Source organism: Saccopteryx leptura, chromosome 6 (assembly GCF_036850995.1).
Source record: "Saccopteryx leptura isolate mSacLep1 chromosome 6, mSacLep1_pri_phased_curated, whole genome shotgun sequence".
Taxonomy (NCBI): Eukaryota; Metazoa; Chordata; class Mammalia; order Chiroptera; family Emballonuridae; genus Saccopteryx; species Saccopteryx leptura.
In genome coordinates this window covers 64,038,162-64,056,940 of record NC_089508.1, presented here as the reverse complement: position 1 = coordinate 64,056,940, position 18,779 = coordinate 64,038,162, and the positions used below count along the sequence as shown (strand labels likewise).

Genomic DNA, 18,779 nt, shown 5'->3' with positions numbered 1-18,779 from the left:
CTATGGTTGTCCTGCTTCCTGGTTATATCCAGCATATAAGTAAATGCAAAGATAGCCTAGCTATCCTAAGCAGGCTCTTCTAGCTCTAATAGAGTGCAATTCCATTTAAAACATTGAAATGCATCACTAAAGACAGGCATCTGGAAAGAAATCTTGAACAGGAGTAGTAATTTCACTTTATCCATGCACAGAAAGAGGCAGCAATACTCTTACATACAATACATACTTTTAATCTAGAAAATAAACTCTGCAAGAAGTGAGTCAATATACAATTTCTTCACAAGTTTCCTTGCATGACATAACAATTTTTGTTTCAAATTGGGAAACAAAAGCAACTTCTGCCATATTTGAAGGTGAAAGTATCCCTTTTCCCTCAATCTAAAAGAGGCCACACCTTTGATAAGAAGTTTGAAATATTGGCCTACCGTGCGGAGGACCCGGGTTCGATTCCCGGCCAGGGCACATAGGAGAAGCGCCCATTTGCTTCTCCACCCCTCCGCCGTGCTTTCCTCTCTGTCTCTCTCTTCCCCTCCCGCAGCCGAGGCTCCATTGGAGCAAAGATGGCCCAGGCGCTGGGGATGGCTCTGTGGCCTCTGCCCCAGGCGCTAGAGTGGCTCTGGTCGCAACATGGCGACGCCCAGGATGGGCAGAGCATCGCCCCCTGGTGGGCAGAGCGTCGCCCCCTGGTGGGCGTGCCGGGTGGATCCCGGTGGGGCGCATGCGGGAGTCTGTCTGACTGTCTCTCCCTGTTTCCAGCTTCAGAAAAATGAAAAAAAAAAAAAAAAAAGAAGTTTGAAATAAAGTGAATAAACAATACGAATCCAAAATACTATGGGAAAATTCAGACACCTGTTAGTATGGAAATAGTCCTTTCACCAAGAAGTCTCATTTGAGAAAAATCCTGATTTTCCAGGATTGTTATATGTTAATTTGGGAAAAAGCTGAAAGAACCAACAGATATTTAAACTTGACTCAGCTCCATTCAGCCCTCCCTTGGGCACCATAAGCCCCTAGTGGGCCTTTTTCACCCTGTTACAGGTAAAATCAGTAACACTCCTGGGTTCTAGCTCTTTGTTTTCATCTACTCTCAAAGTTTTAAATAATGTTTTCCCTTGTTAAAAAACACATTTTCATCATATAATATATATTTTGTTTATTTTAAACATGCTTTTCACAACTGTCTTCAACTTTTCACTTGGGAAAAAAAGATGAAAACATGGAGAACAAAGGAATTTTATATATTCAATTGTTTTCTGTTTTCTAAAGTCTGTATATCTTATTACAGAATATATAATTAAATACATATTCATTGTTACTTTCTAGTAGTAATATTAGATTAAAATGTTAGTAAAGATGTTATATGCATTATCAACTAATCAAACATGCACTCTTACCATCCCATGATAAATTACATATTTCTTTTTCCTTTCATTTACTTATATTTACTCTCATAAACTCCTCAAAATTTATTGACAAGTTTCTAAAAGACTTTTTTACTTGTATACAATATGTCAACCTAACCTTAAGAGGCAAGGCTGACCTCCCCAGAAGGAGGCGTCTAAGCTCCAAACTATTGATATTTCTTAGACTGAAAGACCAGTGCTTACTTACACTTAGAATGGATCTCTCTCAGAGGGCCTGTTCATGAAATCAACCTAAAGTACCATTTTAAAACATTAAAACAACATCCACTTTCTGCTGTTAGATGGACTGATGATCTTCCTTATACTTTAGATGTGTGACTAAAACAAACCAAAACCAAATTAAAAGCCCAACCATAAACGCACACTAGTTTCAGGACCTTTATGGCAGCAGAGTGCAAAGTCATAGTCAGGATAGGGGTCAGGTTCCTTCAATCAAAATAAGCCAAAAACCTCTACCAGAAATATCAAATGAAGATTCCATATGACTTTTCTCCATCAAACTTGCCAGACAAAAAGTATGTATCACAGTGAGTCATGACACTTCAAATGCATAATGTTTTATGTAAATATTACTTAAGCAGGCCAACAATACTTTGCATGAGTCACAGTCACTTACAAAGTGATAGCATTTTTGTATCTGATTAACCTTCATATAAATCTCAAGAAGTAAAGCAATTTGGCTACTATTTACAAAACAAACGGAAACAGAGAACCATACATTACATTATTTGCTCAACATAATTAAACATCCTGACTACCAATCCAAAGCTCTTTTTTACATCCCATCATGCTGGCAATATAAACCAGAAGAAAGGTTTTAGGGTAGTGATTTATAGACAAGTACTAAAGAAAAATTAGATTTTTGCCTTCCTATAATGACACAGAAAAAAACCTTTAACTCGCCTTACTCATTTTTTAATACTTTCTTCTGAAAACCCTACAAACCGTTAAACAGGTTTCCACGCATTAAATGCTCTTAAAAAAAAAAAAAAATAATCCCAAAATTTATCAACTGCAATCCTCCCAAGATTACAAGCTGAATTTCATCTTGAAACTCAAATTGAGAGATTTTTTTTTCATGTTTATCTGGTGCAATACATGGGACATGAAATGTGACATGACTCATATATTTTAGCTGTCTTTAAACCAGTCAAAATTGCAGAACTGCCAGGAAGTCTTGAAAACATAAATTATCACTTACTATATGGCAACATCCTTACCTTTAACCACACACAAACACAAAAGCAATTCAGCCTCTAGTAGTTCTGCACTGTCAGATGAGTCTGCATTTTCTGTTTTAAAACATCCTGGGCTTACAGGCCTTGCTGTTGTGTCCACATTCTTTACATGTTCAGAAACTGCTGCTTCTATGATCTTAGCAGTTCATACTCACTTAATTTTTAAATATTGTTATTTAACTTGGATAAGAATGCAATTACACAACCTCAAAAACAATACTGTGGAATTAGTTCATAAATCAAACATGTTAATTATGAATGCTTCTTATGCCCTGTAAAAGGAAAGGACCCAAATGGCTAATAAGATATTGTGCCAACACAGTACACAAAATATACAAAACTAAAAGGTAGAAAACACTGAAAAGAAATTGAAATTTGGGGAAAGAAGTAAAGCTCCCAAGAAAATAAAGTACGAATACTACAGCTTGAAAAAATAATAAAGCTTCAGAATGGAATTTTATTAAGAGTTAATGGACACTTGGGAAAGAGGTAAACCCCAGTTTTTCAGGACCAATAATTACAAAACTACAGACTATTTCTACAGAAGAACAATATGACCCTTTCTGTAAGATAAAAAACAAAATGTGGGATAAATTACATGCTACTTACTTATCTACAGCCAATATATTCACAATAGGAAATAAGACAAAAATGAACATACACCAAAATATTAGAAATATAAAACACAGTACTCAAAATGATTCAATGAATATAAGCTTTATATGCCATCTTTTATAATTGCTTAACTTCTTTACTTCCACTGTCAAGTGACCACAAAATAATAAATAAAAGACTGCTATATCCAGATCTGGATATATTTTCAGATTAATATCCTCATATTTTGTCATCTGACTTATTTACAAGAATAATCAAGATTCACTGCCTTATCTGAAAGACTAAGCACTTTGGTCTTTGATTTTACTGTACAAAGTGAAAAGAAAACAGGTCAAAATGAGATGAGATATACAAACGTTAACAATTATTGTCATCTGGATTTTTAACCTTTCCTGTCCAACTAATGAATTCTTGTCCCTTTCAACCACTTACATTTTTTGTTGTTACTTGCTTAAGTAATATTTAAAGTCTTTATCACTGGAATTGCTGCACCTATATCTTTTTAATTAATTTAGTTATTCATTCATTTTAAAGAAGAGAGAGAGAGAGAGCTATGGGGGTGGAGCAGGAAGCATCAACTCCCATATGTGCCTTGACCAGGCAAGCCCGAGGTTTTGAACTGGTGACCTCAGCATTCTAGGTTGATGCTTTTATCCACTGTACCACCACAGGTCAGGCCTATATCCTTTTTTTTTTAATAGAAAATTTAGGAGATACCAAAAAGTATAAAGAAAAAATTATTTGCAGTTTCACTTTTATAGCTATAATTATCATTTCAGTCTTATTTCTGTGGACGAAAAAGGGGGCATATACTAAACCTGACAAGCTCAGGGAAGACATGCATGGCAGGCCCTACAAACTCAGACCTCAAGTATCCACATAGGATGATCTGAAATTAAAACTTTCTAAGTAAAAGCGAGTCACAGCAGGCAGTCAAGTCCTAGGCTGGTATCTTCCCTGACAAATGTCAATCTTTACCTTAACTGAGGCTGTCGTCTTTTTGCATCTACATAACATACCTTTATAATGTAAGGGTAATTTCCTTTATCCCAAACCCCTCACTGCACAAGAGCTGAGACCACAAAACCTCTTACTATTATTATTATCACATTGTTAACTGCTATCACATACCCATAAATGTAAAAGAAGTATGTGTCTAGACGTTTTACTTTTTACCGGATCCCAAAGATTCCCCCACTTTGCTTTCTCTCAACTCCCTAATCAATTACAAATGGATTTCATGTAACCAGTTACCCCTTCCTCCTTTTGATTATAAGGTATAAAATAAGGTGCAAAACTGCCATTCTCTGGAGTATTTTCTCAATGCGTTGAGATTCTGCTTCCCATCAACTTTTGTCAGTTTGGCTTGAATACACTCATACAAATTCTCTACAGGGTTAACGCTGCTTACTCTGGACATTTCAAACAGACATACACTTGCTTCAAAGTTCTACATAGCTTGCAAAATTAGAATTATACTATTTTCTGATCTATTTATTTCAAAATATTTCACACACTTGAGAATAACTGTAAATACTTGAGAACGATTTTTAAAAGCTTCTTTACTTAAAATCCCATCCTTAGGTAAAGGTTAAAAAGTATGCATTAAAATAATACGCCCACCTCCTCTACCCCTCCCCTTTTAGGATCAGAGCTCAGGAAATAATAAACCATTCACACTAGCATGGTGTGACAAATATCACCAAGAAATTCGGGACCTAATAAGTTTGAAACCTTAAGCCAAAAATATGATGGGCTAATACTGGCACCTCAAGCACTATCCAGGAGAGTGACCTTGCGCGAAGACGCAAATCTCCTAAAATTCTAAGTACTAAAGCAGTTACCTATAGTAGCTACAAGAAAACACCGGGACACTAATAAAACTAGAGTGAGGCAGTGCAAATTTCACGCACTCAACAAAGTACCTTAATGGGCTGAGTTCGTTAAAACTGACGCTTCCAATGGAAGAGTTGGATTCATTAAATAAGGGAAACAAGTTACGTATACAAGGCACTGTACGGACAGCTGCTCCAGAGGCTTTATCAATTAGGAAGGCCGACGCTTTAAAGGGGCCGGTGCAGGGGGACAAGGATATGGAAGGGAATTTGATCATTATCAGCCTGGCGTGCGACCAGTAACCTCAGCTGCATTATTTAATACTTAACCTTTCTATTCCTAGCATCACGGGGCTCGAACGTCACCAAAAGAGATGGGCCGGCTGAAAATCAGGCAGGGTGACGCACTTAACATCTTACCATATGGGTTTCTCACCATCAGGACCGAGAAGTGCCCCATACCAGCCCAGAAAAGGAAGAAGGGTTCCCGGGGCCGTCAGTTCCCCCACACCTCTGGCGCACCGCTGGGGTCCGCACATGGGGGTCGGAGGGTCAGGGCTACCAGACAGGACGCCTAAGGAACCCACTCCGGCAGCGGGTGCTGCGGCCTTGAGTGCGGAGGCCCCTGGTGCAGCCGCAGGCGCCAGGAGTCGAACTCCGGTCCGGTCAGCCCCTGCCTCAGAAGAGACCGCACGAGTGCCTCCGCCAGGCGGCTCAGCCGCCGGTGCCAGCCCGGGCCCCGACAGGTGGCCGCGACTCCTTTCCTGGGGTCCAAGCCCGCCCAGAGCCGTACCTGGAGGGGTAGCGCCACCTCAGCCCCACTGCGCTGGGTGTCCCAGCGGCGACAGTTTCAGCTCCAAGCGCAGTGACGCCTCTCAAAAAAAACAACAACCTGCTCGCAGGCGTCCGCTGCCGGGAGGCGGCGGCCGGCGGGGCACCGCAGCGCATGATGGGACTCGTAGTCTCGCCCGCGCCTTACGTCAGGCGGTGGCGGAAGGAAGAACTACGACTCCCGAAGAGGAGCGCTGCTCGCCAAGGGGAGGCTCAGGAAGCTGGGACCAGCGGCGGAGAGCCTCACAACATCCGGGACCCGGCGCAGAAGAGGCGGAGTGGTGCCGTGGCCGGTTGCTATGGAGACGGGCAGCTACAATCCAAAGGATTCGTGGTTTCACACTAGAGGACTCCCTGGATATTGATTCCTTCGACGTCTCACCTTCTTTTTTCTGTTTTAATTGAGTGTATTAAAAAGGCCATCCCCTGGGCACTCGCTGGCCTTCTAGCGTTCTGCTACAAGAAAAGACTGCGTTTAACGAAAAAATAAAGAAGATACCGAGAATGACTGAATACGACTGGGTGGGTTTGGGCCCAGGATTGGATGATTTTTGTTTGCTTGTTTTTGTTTTTATTCAGTGAGAGGAGGGGCGGCAGAGACAGACTCCCGTATGCGCCCAGTCAGGATCCGCCCGCAACCCACTAGGGAGCGATGCTCTGTGGACCTGGGACCTTGCTCTATTGCTCAGCAATGAGCTCTTCTTAGCGCCTGCGGCAGAGGCCACAGAGCCATCCTCAGCACCTGGGACCAACTCGCTCCAATGAACCCATGGCTGCAGGGGGGGAAGAGAGAGAGAGAGAGAGAGAAGTGAGAGGTGGAGGGGTGGAGAAGCAGATGGGCACTTCTCCAGTGTGTCCTGACCAGGAATTGAACCTGGGACATCCACATGCCAGGCGATGCTCTACTACTGAGCCAACCTGCCAAGGCCTGGATTGAATGTTTTTGAATGTTGGTATTCTTTGCTTTTAATTTGGGGCACACGTACTCCTATCCCTACCCCCAAAACCACCTTTCTAGGCAACCACTGGGCTACACAGATGCAAATATACACTATTGCACTAAGCCAGAATTGGTCTGAAGGTATAAAGGTGATTGGGGGTGACATGCAACTCGTACCCTATTGCGAATTGTGAGGTGATGGCTTTGAATGAGAAAAATGTGCTTGTTAATTTTACATTTATTCACATTGTACCTTGTTCAAAAAAAGGGTATGAGCTACCAAAGGATATGGTGCATTTATACTCACTTTTGATGGAAACCAGAAAGCTAAGGTTTAACTGTTCCCCAGTTGTTGCTTAAAAAAAAAAAAAAAAAGGCTAAGAAAAAGATTAACAAGGAAGATGGCAGGCCTCAGCAAAAACAAAAGGGTGCCTCAAAATTAAGGCTTTTGGGTTTTTTACTCTGGGTATTACTATATTTAATGTCAACTGTAACACATCAAAAAAGAAAAGAATAATTTTGTAATTACAGCTTCTCTGAGGGATATTTTTATTATTTCAACGACTTGCTTTTATTTATCTTTTTTAAAATGTGTGTGTTTATACCAAAGGACTTTGAAAAGTCAAACTGGTCAGGCTTTCTCTAATTCTAGGAGAGCCTTAAAAACTGTATTTAGTAAGTCTGACCAGTGGTGGTGCAGTGGATAGAGCATCCACCTAGGACACTGAGGACCTAGGTTCAAAACCCTGAGGTCGTTGGCTTGAGCCCCCAACCCCCAAGTATAAGAAGCAATCGGTGAACAACTAAAGTGACAACTATGAGTTGATGCTTCTCATCTCTCTCCCTTCCTTTCTGTCTCTTTCTTTGTCTCTCTCTCTCTCCCTAAAGAAAAAAATATATATATTAGTAAGAAATCTAATACAATTTATTTGTAGATTTTTATTCTTGTCAAGGCACTTTCACAGTCAATTCTATGGCATGGTCTATTTTAAAAGATCATTTACAATTTTTTTTCCAAGAAGCATTTAAAATTTTAATTTAACTTTTTATCTTTAAGTAAAAAACAGTTGCTGACCCCATGCATAAATGGCAGAGAACTTAAAATACTCCTTTTATTATTCTTTATATTAAGCTGTTTTGTTTTAAATTGTATCTAGTTGAACTGCACATGTTATAAATACCAGATTTGAGGAGGGTGAGCCCCAAATAAGAAAGCTGCAGTGAGGGCCTACAACATAAAGTAAAAGCAATGAGTATTTGTTTCTAAGTTTATAAACATTTGTGAATTATCCTGGAGATCTAAAAGATTTAGGTAGACACTAACTTCCAGATGATATGATATAGATTATACCAACAAAGTTTATCAGCTAATTTATCATCTCTTTTGACTAATTTTCTGTATTACATTTTGCACCAAAGCTGATTAGAATATTAGAGCCAGTAATAGGGGGTGATTTGATGAAAAGTTCTCTGTGACTGTGGTTGCCCTTAGCAACCTGACTGGGTGTCCATAAAGTAAATTAGATTTGGTACTTTTTTCCCACAAAACACAGCAGCCACCTTATACCTAAGAAACTTTCCCTATGCAGAGGAAACCTAGACATTTTTTTTTTTTTTTTTTTTGTATTTTTCTGAAGCTGGAAACAGGGAGAGACAGTCAGACAGACTCCCGCATGCGCCAGACCGGGATCCACCCGGCATGCCCACCAGGAGGCGACGCTCTGCCCACCAGGGGGCGATGCTCTGCCCCTCCAGGGTGTTGCTCTGTTGCAACCAGAGCCACTCTAGCACCTGGGGCAGAGGCCAAGGAGCCATCCCCAGCGCCCGGGCCATCTTTGCTCCAATGGAGCCTCGGCTGCGGGAGGGGAAAAGAGAGACAGAGAGGAAGGAGAGGGGGAGGGGTGGAGAAGCAGATGGACGCTTCTCCTGTGTGCCCTAGCCGGGAATCGAACCCGGGACTTCTGCACACCAGGCCAATGCTCTACCACTGAGCCAACCGGCCAGGGCCCTGAAACCTAGACATTTTGAGAAAAGCTGACCTGTTGATATACCATAGGATTCTGGAGAACTTACTATTATCTGTACTCTTGATATTTTTAAAAAAATTAATAAGTATCAAGAAGAATAAATAGCAAGATCTGATGAGTTCTACTTCTAGTTTTGCTAGCTTGCTACAAGATTATGAGTATTAAGTGAGCATTAGGAAATTGTAGTATACTAATGTAGTGTTATTAACCGGTAAATTTCAGAACTGAATTCTGGAAGAGATACATAAGCATTAAGGGAAACCTGCAAAAAAGAAATGGTGAAAAAAATTATTCCATTTATATAGCAATTTATCCTTTACATTCAGTTTTCTTTCAATTTATTTCCACAAGCACAGGAACTATGGCAGATCTTTTAAAACCAATTTTACATATAATATGCAAAGAGGAAATAATAATGATGGATTGGAACCTAGGTTGATAATCATTTAAATCCGAACAAAGAAAGAAAAAGTGTACTGAATACGTTTCAGATTTGAACTCAAATTTTCAAAAAGAAGTAGGTTCCTGACATTGGGAAATTTAACTTTGCTGAGACATTAAGTAAAGTAACCCAAGAATTCAAGGTGAGCTGGGTTTATACTAAAGAAAAACCTAACTAATCTTTCCCAAATTTGAAATTCAAAAAGGCTTTGTCCTCACCTGACAGAACAGCTCTATAAACATTGTAATCTCCATTTTAGGGTTGGAGAAACTGAGATTATATGCTTGCTAAATTTTAAGGATGCAGAAGTGTAAATGGGTCTCAGCCTCATGAATCACAATCTGCTGTAGTGTTGTCAAAGAACTTGAATGGGCCCCACTGAGTGTTTTTTTATTATAGGTGTTATCATGAATAAATATACCCTTTCCTTTATGCTTTTTGAATAACTGAAAATTACTTAGTTTCTATTGCTATATTTGAAGAGCGCTGACATGGGAGTCCTCAGGTTAGGAAACAAAACTATCTAGTCCGTGTCCTTTGTTTATATTTATAGACAAGAAACTTGAATCCTTGTAAAACAGTTTCATCAAAGTCACACAGCTGTTATCAGCAGCAACATCAGAAGCCAGAACTAGTGACACCTAATATGTGCTTTTATAACTTTTACAGCAGGAGGAATACAAACAAGTTTCCCAATTAGTCTGTTTAACATGTTCTTATATAATCCACATACCGTATTTCCCCATGTATAAGACGCCCTCATGTATAAAACGCACCTTAACTTGGGGGCCCGAAATTTGAAAAAAAAAATGTATAACGTAAAGTTATTGAACTCGTTTTATTCATCATAAAATTTATACAGCCCTGGCCGGTTGGCTCAGCGGTAGAGCGTCGGCCTAGCGTGCGGAGGACCCGGGTTCGATTCCCGGCCAGGGCACATAGGAGAAGCACCCATTTGCTTCTCCACCCCTCCGCCGCGCTTTCCTCTCTGTCTCTCTCTTCCCCTCCCGCTGCCAAGGCTCCATTGGAGCAAAGATGGCCCGGGCGCTGGGCATGGCTCTGTGGCCTCTGCCTCAGGCGCTAGAGTGGCTCTGGTCGCAACATGGCGACACCCAGGATGGGCAGAGCACCGCCCCCTGGTGGGCAGAGCATCGCCCCTGGTGGGCGTGCCGGGTGGATCCCGGTCGGGCGCATGCGGGAGTCTGTCTGACTATCTCTCCCTGTTTCCAGCTTCAGAAAAATGAAAAAAAAAAAAAAAAAAAAAAAAAAAAAATTTATACAACTCTTCATTACTGTCAAAACTCCCATCCATTAGCTTGTCCTCATCTGTGTCTGATGATGAATCACTGTCTTCAATAATGAGCGCAAAACAAGCATGAAAAAGCGGAAAATGCAAGTAAAAAACCCCCCTACAACCACTGTGTAAGATGCACCCCGTTTTCAGACCCCGGGTGAGTCATTATGGCTCTCTCTCTCCATACACCCACACTCCTTAATCTGCCTCCCAAAGGCTTTCTTAACTCCTGATCACGACTTCCCCACATTTTTCATAATAAATGTGTAGCCCAGACAGCAGTTCCTTATGATAACATTCATGAGATGCTCTAAAAACTTAACTCTTGTTTATATCAGTTAGCCTGTGGTAACACTGATACATCCAAGTCCCAAGAATCTATCAACAACCTTAAGTGAGGACTTACTGTACAAAGTATGATGTAGGAAACAGCAACTTAAACATTAGCTGGCCTGCTGTTGCCCCTTTCCACATCCACTCAAGGCCCTGACAGCAGCCAAAGTAATCATACTAAAAATTGTTACATCATGGCATGCTTCTCCTTAAAATCCTTAAATAGCTTTTTTTAACTTTTACTATAAAGATCCAAAATTTCAATGTAACCAGCAACACCCCGCAAGATGTGTCACGGGCCCCTCTATTCTCAATTTACTCGACTTTGGGCACACTTTTTCTTTGTTCCCACCTCTTTCTCTTTCTTCCTTGTCTTACTGTCTTTGACTCAATGACACTTCAATCAGAATGGCCTTCATTGGCCCCCAATACTAGGTTAGATCTTCTTATATATTTTCATAGATATCTTAATTTTTTTATTCATAGATCTTAACCACAATTACTCTTAAATGCCCTCAAGAGAACAGAATTCCCAAAAAAGTTTTCATTTTGTTTCTCCAGCTTTATTGAGATATAATTGACATATAACATTGTGTGTAAGTTTAAGTTATACCACATGATGATTTCATTTTGAATATATATATTTTTTCATTTTGAATATATTTTGAAATAATTCCCACAATAAGGTTAACACGTCCATCGTCTCACATTATTACAATTTCTTTTGTATGTGGTAAGGATATGTAAGATCTACTCTCTTAGCATCTTTGAAGTATATAATACAGTCACCATGCTGTACAAAGATCCCCTGAAATTATTACTGGAAGTTTGTACCTTTTGACTGACATTTCTCCATTTCCCCTAACTCTCCCCCCAGATCCTGGCGACCACCATTTCTACTCTGTTTTAAAATTTTTAGCTTTTTCTTTTTATTCCAAATATATGTGAGATCATGCAGTATATGTCTCTCTCTCTGTCAATTATGTGGTATACATATCACTTTTTCTTTATCCACTCATTCTTCAATGGACACGTTGGTTGTTTCTGAGCCTTGCCTATTGCAAATAACGTGATGAACACAGGGGAGCAGACATCTCTTTGAGATAGTGATTTCTGTAAGCCATTCCAAAATATGTCCTTGTGGCATAAGAATTATTTTAAGCTGATTAATTTTTAAGAAACTGCAGTCCTAGGAAAAGCTCTAAAAACTAAGTAGAAGTTACCCTTTTATAAGAGCTTTTTACATGTAACTATATAAGGGAAAACACCATTTGTAAGGGGATCTCCCTCACTGTAGGAGGAAGAGGGGATGGATGATCTTATCTCTAGAAACTTATTAATAGAGAAGGCAAGGACTTTAATCTTCTTAAAAACCTTACCATCGGTTACGGGATTTCCTTGTAAGTTTCCCTCTCATTATTGACTCCTTACCCCCAATATCTCAGTTTGTCTTTAGCTGGTGGTGTTATTCAAGTGGTGGTTTCAGCCATTTCAGAGCTGCTCAGTTTTCCTGGGTCTCTCCCATGTATACAGGAGGTATACATATTTTTAAACTTTGTTTTTCTCCTGGTTATCTGTCTTATTACAATCTGATTATCAGACCAGCCAGAAAAACCTAGACGGGTAGAGGAAATTATTTCCTCCCCCAAATTTTATCTCTTTTGGATATATAACCAGGACTGGAATTGCTGAATCTTATGGTAGTTATATTTTTAATGTTTTGAGGAACCTCCACACTGTTTTCCACAGTGTTTGTGCCAATTTACATTCTAACCAACAGTGTACAAGTGTTCCCTTTCCTTCACATTCTGGCCAACACTTGTTATCTCTGAACCTTTTGATAATAGCAGTTCTGAGAGGTATGAGATGATTTCTCATTGTGGCTTAATTTGCATTTGCCTGATGACTTGTGAAGTTGAGCACCTTCTCATGAACCTGGTGGCCATTTGTATGTCTTCTTTGGGAAAATGTCTATTCTGATCCTTAGCCCATTTTTAAATCAGATTCTTAGTTGTTGTTTGCTTTTTTTTTTTTTTTTTTTTTTTTTGCCTTTGAGTTATATGAGAGCCTTGTATATTTTTAATATTAACCCTTTATCAGAAATATATTTTCCAGACATTTTTTTCTCATTCTGTAGGTTGTCCAATTCTGTTAGTGGTTTCTTTTGCTGTGCAGAAACCTTTTGATTTGATGTAGTCCCACCTGTTTATTTCGGTATTTACTGCTTGTGCTTTGGTGTCATATCCAAAAAAGTATTGCCAAGGCTAATATTAAGAAGCTCTTCCCACCTGACCAGGTGGTGGCGCAGTGGATAGAGCGTCAGACTGGTATGCCGAGGACCCAGGTTCGAGACCCCGAGGTCGCCAGCTTGAGCACGGGCTCATCTGGTTTGAGCAAAGCTCACCAGCTTGGACCCAAGGTCGCTGGCTTGAGCAAGGGGTTACTCAGTCTGCTGAAGGTCCATAGTCAAGGCACATATGAGAAAACAATCAATGAATAACTAAGGTGTCACAATGCGCAACAAAAAACTAATAATTGATGCTTCTTATCTCTCCATTCCTGTCTGTCTATCCCTGTCTATCCCTCTCTCTGACTCTGTCTCTATAAAAAAAAAAAAAAGGCCCTGGCCGGTTGGCTCAGCAGTAGAGCGTCGGCCTGGCGTGCAGGGGACCCGGGTTCGATTCCCAGCCAGGGCACATAGGAGAAGCGCCCATTTGCTTCTCCACCCCCCCCCTCCTTCCTCTCTGTCTCTCTCTTCCCCTCCCGCAGCCAAGGCTCCATTGGAGCAAGGATGGCCCGGGCGCTGGGGATGGCTCCTTGGCCTCTGCCCCAGGCGCTAGAGTGGCTCCGGTCGCGGCAGAGCAATGCCCTGGAAGGGCAGAGCATCGCCCCCTGGTGGGCAGAGCATCGCCCCTGGTGGGCGTGCCGGGTGGATCCCGGTCGGGCGCATGCGGGAGTCTGTCTGACTGTCTCTCCCCGTTTCCAGCTTCAGAAAAGTACAAAAAAAAAAAAAAAAAAAAAAGCTCTTCCCTATTTTTTCTAGGACTTTTGCAGTTTCAGGTCTTACATTTAAGTCTTCATTTCAAGTTAATTTTTGTCAGTGGTATAAAATAGAGTTGGGACAAAGTTTAATAATTTTGGGTTTTCCCCCAGAACTTTATAATTGAGAATGATTTGATGTGTTTATGTTTTAGGATAAAAAAAACACTTCAACTTCAAATGCAGACACAGAAATGAAACCTGAACCACTGCCTGCTTGTGTGAACCCCGGAAATCCTGTGTTTTCATGTATGTTGGATCCAAAGACACTACATACAGCCACCTCCCTGTCAGAACCTAAGATGATTATGTATAAAACCAATTCAAGCACTTACGGTGAATTTTTACCTATGCCACAGTTTTTCCCCTGCAATTATACTCCAAAAGGTGAAGAATTTTCAAGCCGTATCAGAGCTACTGGATTTTATCAAAATAACACTCTAAATACTGTACCTGACAGAACCAGAACCCTTGATTTTCCTAACTTTCAACACACTCTATGAAAATATATTTCTTTGTATATTTAAGAGAAAACATACTAAGAAAAAAAATGAGGTTTAAGAGTAAGGTTAGAATACCTAATTTGGAATAGAAAAAGATTTGAATTTAAAAATACCATTCAGAAATAAAGCATTTTAACTAATAACTGAGTGACGTTGACTTCTTAAAGATAAATTCAGGCTGACAAGGCAGTGGCGCAGTGGATGGAGAGTCGGACTGGATGCAGAAGACCCAGGTTTGAGACACCGAGGTCGCCAGCTTGAGCGCGGGCTCATCTGGTTTGAGCAAGGCTCACCAGCTTGAACCCAAGGTCACTGGCTTGAGCAAGGGGTTACTCAGTCTGCTGAAGGCCCGCGGTCAAGGTACATATGAGAAAGCAATCAATGAACAACTTAGGTGTCACAACGAAAAACTAATGATTGATGCTTCTCATCTCTTTCCATTCCTGCCTGTCTGTCCCCATCTATCCCTCTCTCTTTCTCTCTGTCCCTGTAAAAACAAAAACAAAAAACAAAAAGATACATTCAGGCCCTGGCCGGTTGGCTCAGCAGTAGAGCGTCGGCCCGGTGTGTGGAAGTCCCGGGTTTGATTCCTGGCCAGGGCACACAGGAGAAATGCCCATCTGCTTCTCCAGCCTTCCCCCTCTTCTTCCTCTCTGTCTTTCTCTTCCCTTCCCACAGCAGCGAAGGCTCCACTGGAGCAAAGTTGGCCCCAGGCACCGAGGATGGCTCCATGGCTCTGCCTCAGGTGCTAGAATGGCTCTGGCCGCAATGGAACAATGCCCCAGATGGGCAGAGCATCGTCCCCTGCTGGGCATACCAGGTGGATCCCAGTCGGTTGCATGCGGGAGTCTGACTGCCTCCCTGCTTCTAACTTTGGAAAAATACAAAATAAATAAATTAATAAATAAATAATAAAGATGTATTCAGAATAGCAGAATAAAAGTTAAAAGCATCTTTGTACATCCTAGCTTTATTTAGTACATATATTCCACAAGCTTCAAAAAAAAACTTTCATGCTGTCAGTTGTCTACTGGGTATATTTATCAAGACAAAGGAACACAGGAGCTCTAAGAAAAAGATTAAAGAAGTTCCTGACCAGTAATTTCCCACTTTTGTGTTATTCCAAGTAACAGCTTAGAACCTTGAGGAAATGTTAGCTCCCTCTATTAGACTCATGGAAGAGAGGGCTTGTTATTCATTCATTCAGCAAATAGTTATTGAACATCTACTTATAAAAGACACTATATTATACAAATGGAACAGAGATAAAAGACAGCCTTTTATTGTTTCAGTGAATAAAATTTTGGGAGAATGAGATTAGCAGATTAATAATATGTGATAATTTATGCAATGTCAAGTATGCAAAAGGTCTTTCAGACACAAAGGCAGAATTGCTCAAAATGAGACCAAGGATATCAGAAGATACACCTTGGAGAAGGAAAAGTCAAATCAAAGGAAAGTTCAGGGCAAGCAGAAGAAACATTGTGTGAAAGTACAAAGATGTGCCTTGGCCAGGTTGTTCATTCACTTAGTTAGAGCATTGTCCCAATATCTCAAGGTTGTGAGTTCCGTCTTCTCTCAGGGCACATACAAGAATCAACCAATGCATAAATAAGTGGAACAACAAATCTCTGCTTCTCTCTCTCCCCTCCCCTAAAATCAATATATTCAAAAAATTATAATAGCTCAAAATACTATGAGTTTCCAATATACTATAAGTACTGTACTAAACAGTTTGTTTTGTTTACTAAACAAACCCATGTTTCTGTGAGTCATTAAAAAGGCTAAAATGAAGTATATTTTAAGTAAAACGTTGCCCTGGCTGAATGGTTCCATTGTTTAGAGCATCATCCTGAAGTGCAGAGGTTGCTGGTTCGATCCCCCATCATAATGGAACAGATCAGTGTTCCTGTTTTTCTTTCTCTCCCTTCCTCTTTCTCTAAATCAATAAATAAAAAAGTAAATTGTTCAAGTAATTCCTTCAAGAAATATAATTTTTATTTCCAAGAGCCAAGTTTTTTATTTGTTCACTTCTTGCATTTGAAGTACTTCTTGATGACATCCTTGGCTTGAGATTCTTTGCCCTTTTTGCCATAGTTAAGGTGACCAATCATCCTCCTTTAAGGAGGACAGTCCTTCTTTTGTAAGTTTCATCCTCCCTGGAAAAGTGTCCTCCTACATGGTCCTCCTTTTTGATACTGGAAGACTAATCTGTAAATGTCTATATTCAATCAATGCAGTCGACCCATTGCGTGTGATGTGATATATTTGTATCTAAATGAGTATTTTTTTCTTACAATTATTATTAAAAATTAATAGGCATGTAAGCATAATTACAATATAAAATATTACAAATGTTTTTATTCTGCATTTATCATATTATAGTGTATTGTTGCAATGAGTAAAATGTTTCTTTTATTTATGATATTGTCTTTTACAATTTATTTTTGTCCTCCTTTTCATTGTAATAAAGTTGGTCACCTTACCATAGTCCTCAACCACTGCACAACTGCAATCAACCACTTGATACGATCTGTCAGTTTTACAGAGGCCTACTCCTTCCCCTAATTTCTTGTTATCAATGTTAGTTAGGTAGATCTGGTGTTCAACATAAAGGGCCTCCACCAACTTGACATACACAGGCTTATCACAAGTTGATGCAAGTACACAAAGATGGGCCTGGCACTCGTCTGAGGCTTTCGCAGCTTTGGGAAGTCCAAGTGTTGGCCCTTTTAGAGAAGGAGAAACTTTAGCCTAAACTTTCTTTCAGCTGGCCTAATACCAAATAGAAATAAGACAGATTAGCAGAGGAAAATAATCAAATGTAATAGATATATATGTATGAGAACCTCACATAATGAGACAGAGACCCCACAGCAGGAGGGGTTCAGATATAAAAAGGTTATGAAGGTATATGAACCAGGAATGAGCTAAGGTGTCTTAAGGATTTCAAAGGATCATTGCAGGATGATAAGAAGCAAATGTTTAGCCTGACCAGGCAGTGGTGCAGTGGATAGAGCGTCGGACTGGTATGCAGAGGACACAAGTTCAAGACCCTGAGGTCGCCAGCTTGAGCGTGGGCTCATCTGGTTTGAGCAAAGCTCACGAGCTTGAGCCCAAGGTCGCTGGCTCAAGCAAGGGGTTGCTCAGTCTGCTGTAGCCCCACGGTCAAGGCACATACGAGAAAGCAATCAATGAACAACTAAGGTGTCGCAGCAAAAAACTGATGATTGATTGATTGATGCTTCTCATCTCTCTCCGTTCCTGTCTGTCTGTCACTATCTATCCCTCTCTCTGACTCTCTCTGTCTCTGTAAAAAAAAAAAAAAAAAAAAAAAAAAAGAAGCAGAAGTTTAGTAAATAGAACTTGATCCTACCCTGTGGATAGGTCAAAAGAGGTTATCTCTGATAATATCCCATGATGGCCAGGCCCCAAATTCAAGTTCTTTCAGGTAGTTAAGGGAGGGCAGAAGTTTCTCCTGAGCCTGCAGCTAAAATTGTTCTTCTTTCAAAATAATCCACATACAAAGAGGCACATCTTGGGGTAACTAGTTTAAACCCCTACACCATGTTGGATGAAAGTATTTTTCAGCACCTCTTGTAAAGCACTGTTAACATCCATTACACCTCCAACAGCAATGCCTTCCTTGACCATGACCACAAAAGTAGGTTACGGGTTGAGCCCTTGCCTCCAAGAGATTTGGCAGTGGCAGGAATAGAAAAGGAGTACCTTGGGAGAATATATATATATATTTTTGAAGGGGACAGTGAAACAAGAAAGGGCCTATGATGAGCCTAGATGGGGCTGCTCTTGCTCACTGAGAAGTCCAAAAAAAGGGGGCCCTGGAGACAGGTTCAGGGGCTTAGCCTGGGACAAGCTGCTGCTGCTCCCTGCTCCCCTGGCTGCAACTCTCCTGCGGACCCTTAGAGTTTAGGAGATGCATGCCTGTAGGGGAAGAAGAGGGGGAAGAAAGGAGAAGGGAAAGGCGTGGGCATGCTCTCGGGTTGGAGAGCACATTGATGTCTTTTATTTTTTCCTAATTTTTTTATTTACTGGTTTATATACAGAGATATCAATTTGTTGTTCTACTCTTTTATGCATTCATTAGTTGATTCTTGTGTGAGCCCTGACCAGGATTGAATCTGCAATCTTGGCATATTGGGACAACACTTGAACTAACTGAGCTACCTCGCCAGGCCTTGACAGAATGTCTTAAGGGAGATGGTCCTGCGGTTAAATGCCTTTACAACATTTTGGA

General features: G+C 40.6%; 3 protein-coding genes across 4 annotated transcripts in view; 1 reads left to right on the top strand and 2 right to left on the bottom strand.

The window, feature by feature from the left end:
* Positions 1–6,046, bottom strand: part of CCPG1 (cell cycle progression 1) — a 63,440-nt gene extending 57,394 nt beyond the window's left edge. For both annotated transcript variants that reach the window (XM_066343062.1, XM_066343064.1), the window contains exon 1: positions 5,906–6,046. The gene's annotated coding sequence lies outside the window, so the exon portion shown is untranslated. The remainder of the gene's footprint in view (positions 1–5,905) is intronic.
* A 401-nt stretch (positions 6,047–6,447) lies between these two features.
* PIERCE2 (piercer of microtubule wall 2) lies at positions 6,448–14,521 on the top strand. The gene is made up of 2 exons (XM_066344687.1): positions 6,448–6,465; positions 14,174–14,521. Exons 1-2 carry the CDS (start codon positions 6,448–6,450, stop codon positions 14,519–14,521), a joined length of 366 nt encoding a protein of 121 aa, XP_066200784.1.
* Positions 14,522–16,548: 2,027 nt separating this feature from the next.
* LOC136376530 (small ribosomal subunit protein eS12-like) lies at positions 16,549–18,175 on the bottom strand. Its single transcript, XM_066342644.1, has 3 exons — positions 18,088–18,175; positions 17,003–17,250; positions 16,549–16,605 (listed from the first exon to the last, which is right to left on the bottom strand). The coding sequence occupies exons 1-3, from the start codon at positions 18,173–18,175 to the stop codon at positions 16,549–16,551; spliced, it is 393 nt and encodes a 130-aa protein (XP_066198741.1).
* Between the last annotated feature and the right edge of the window lie 604 nt (positions 18,176–18,779).

What these genes read in the sequence shown, in the direction of transcription:
- LOC136376530 (XM_066342644.1), bottom strand. Translation starts at nt 18,175, where the DNA reads ATGGTCAAGGAAGGCATTGCTGTTGGAGGTGTAATGGATGTTAACAGT. An exon ending in AAATACTTTCATCCAACATG is followed by an intron (nt 17,251 to 18,087) that starts GTGTAGGGGTTT and finishes CTTCTCTAAAAG; the next exon opens with GGCCAACACTTGGACTTCCC. An exon ending in TGGTTGAGGACTATGGTAAG is followed by an intron (nt 16,606 to 17,002) that starts GTGACCAACTTT and finishes TATGGCAAAAAG; the next exon opens with GGCAAAGAATCTCAAGCCAA.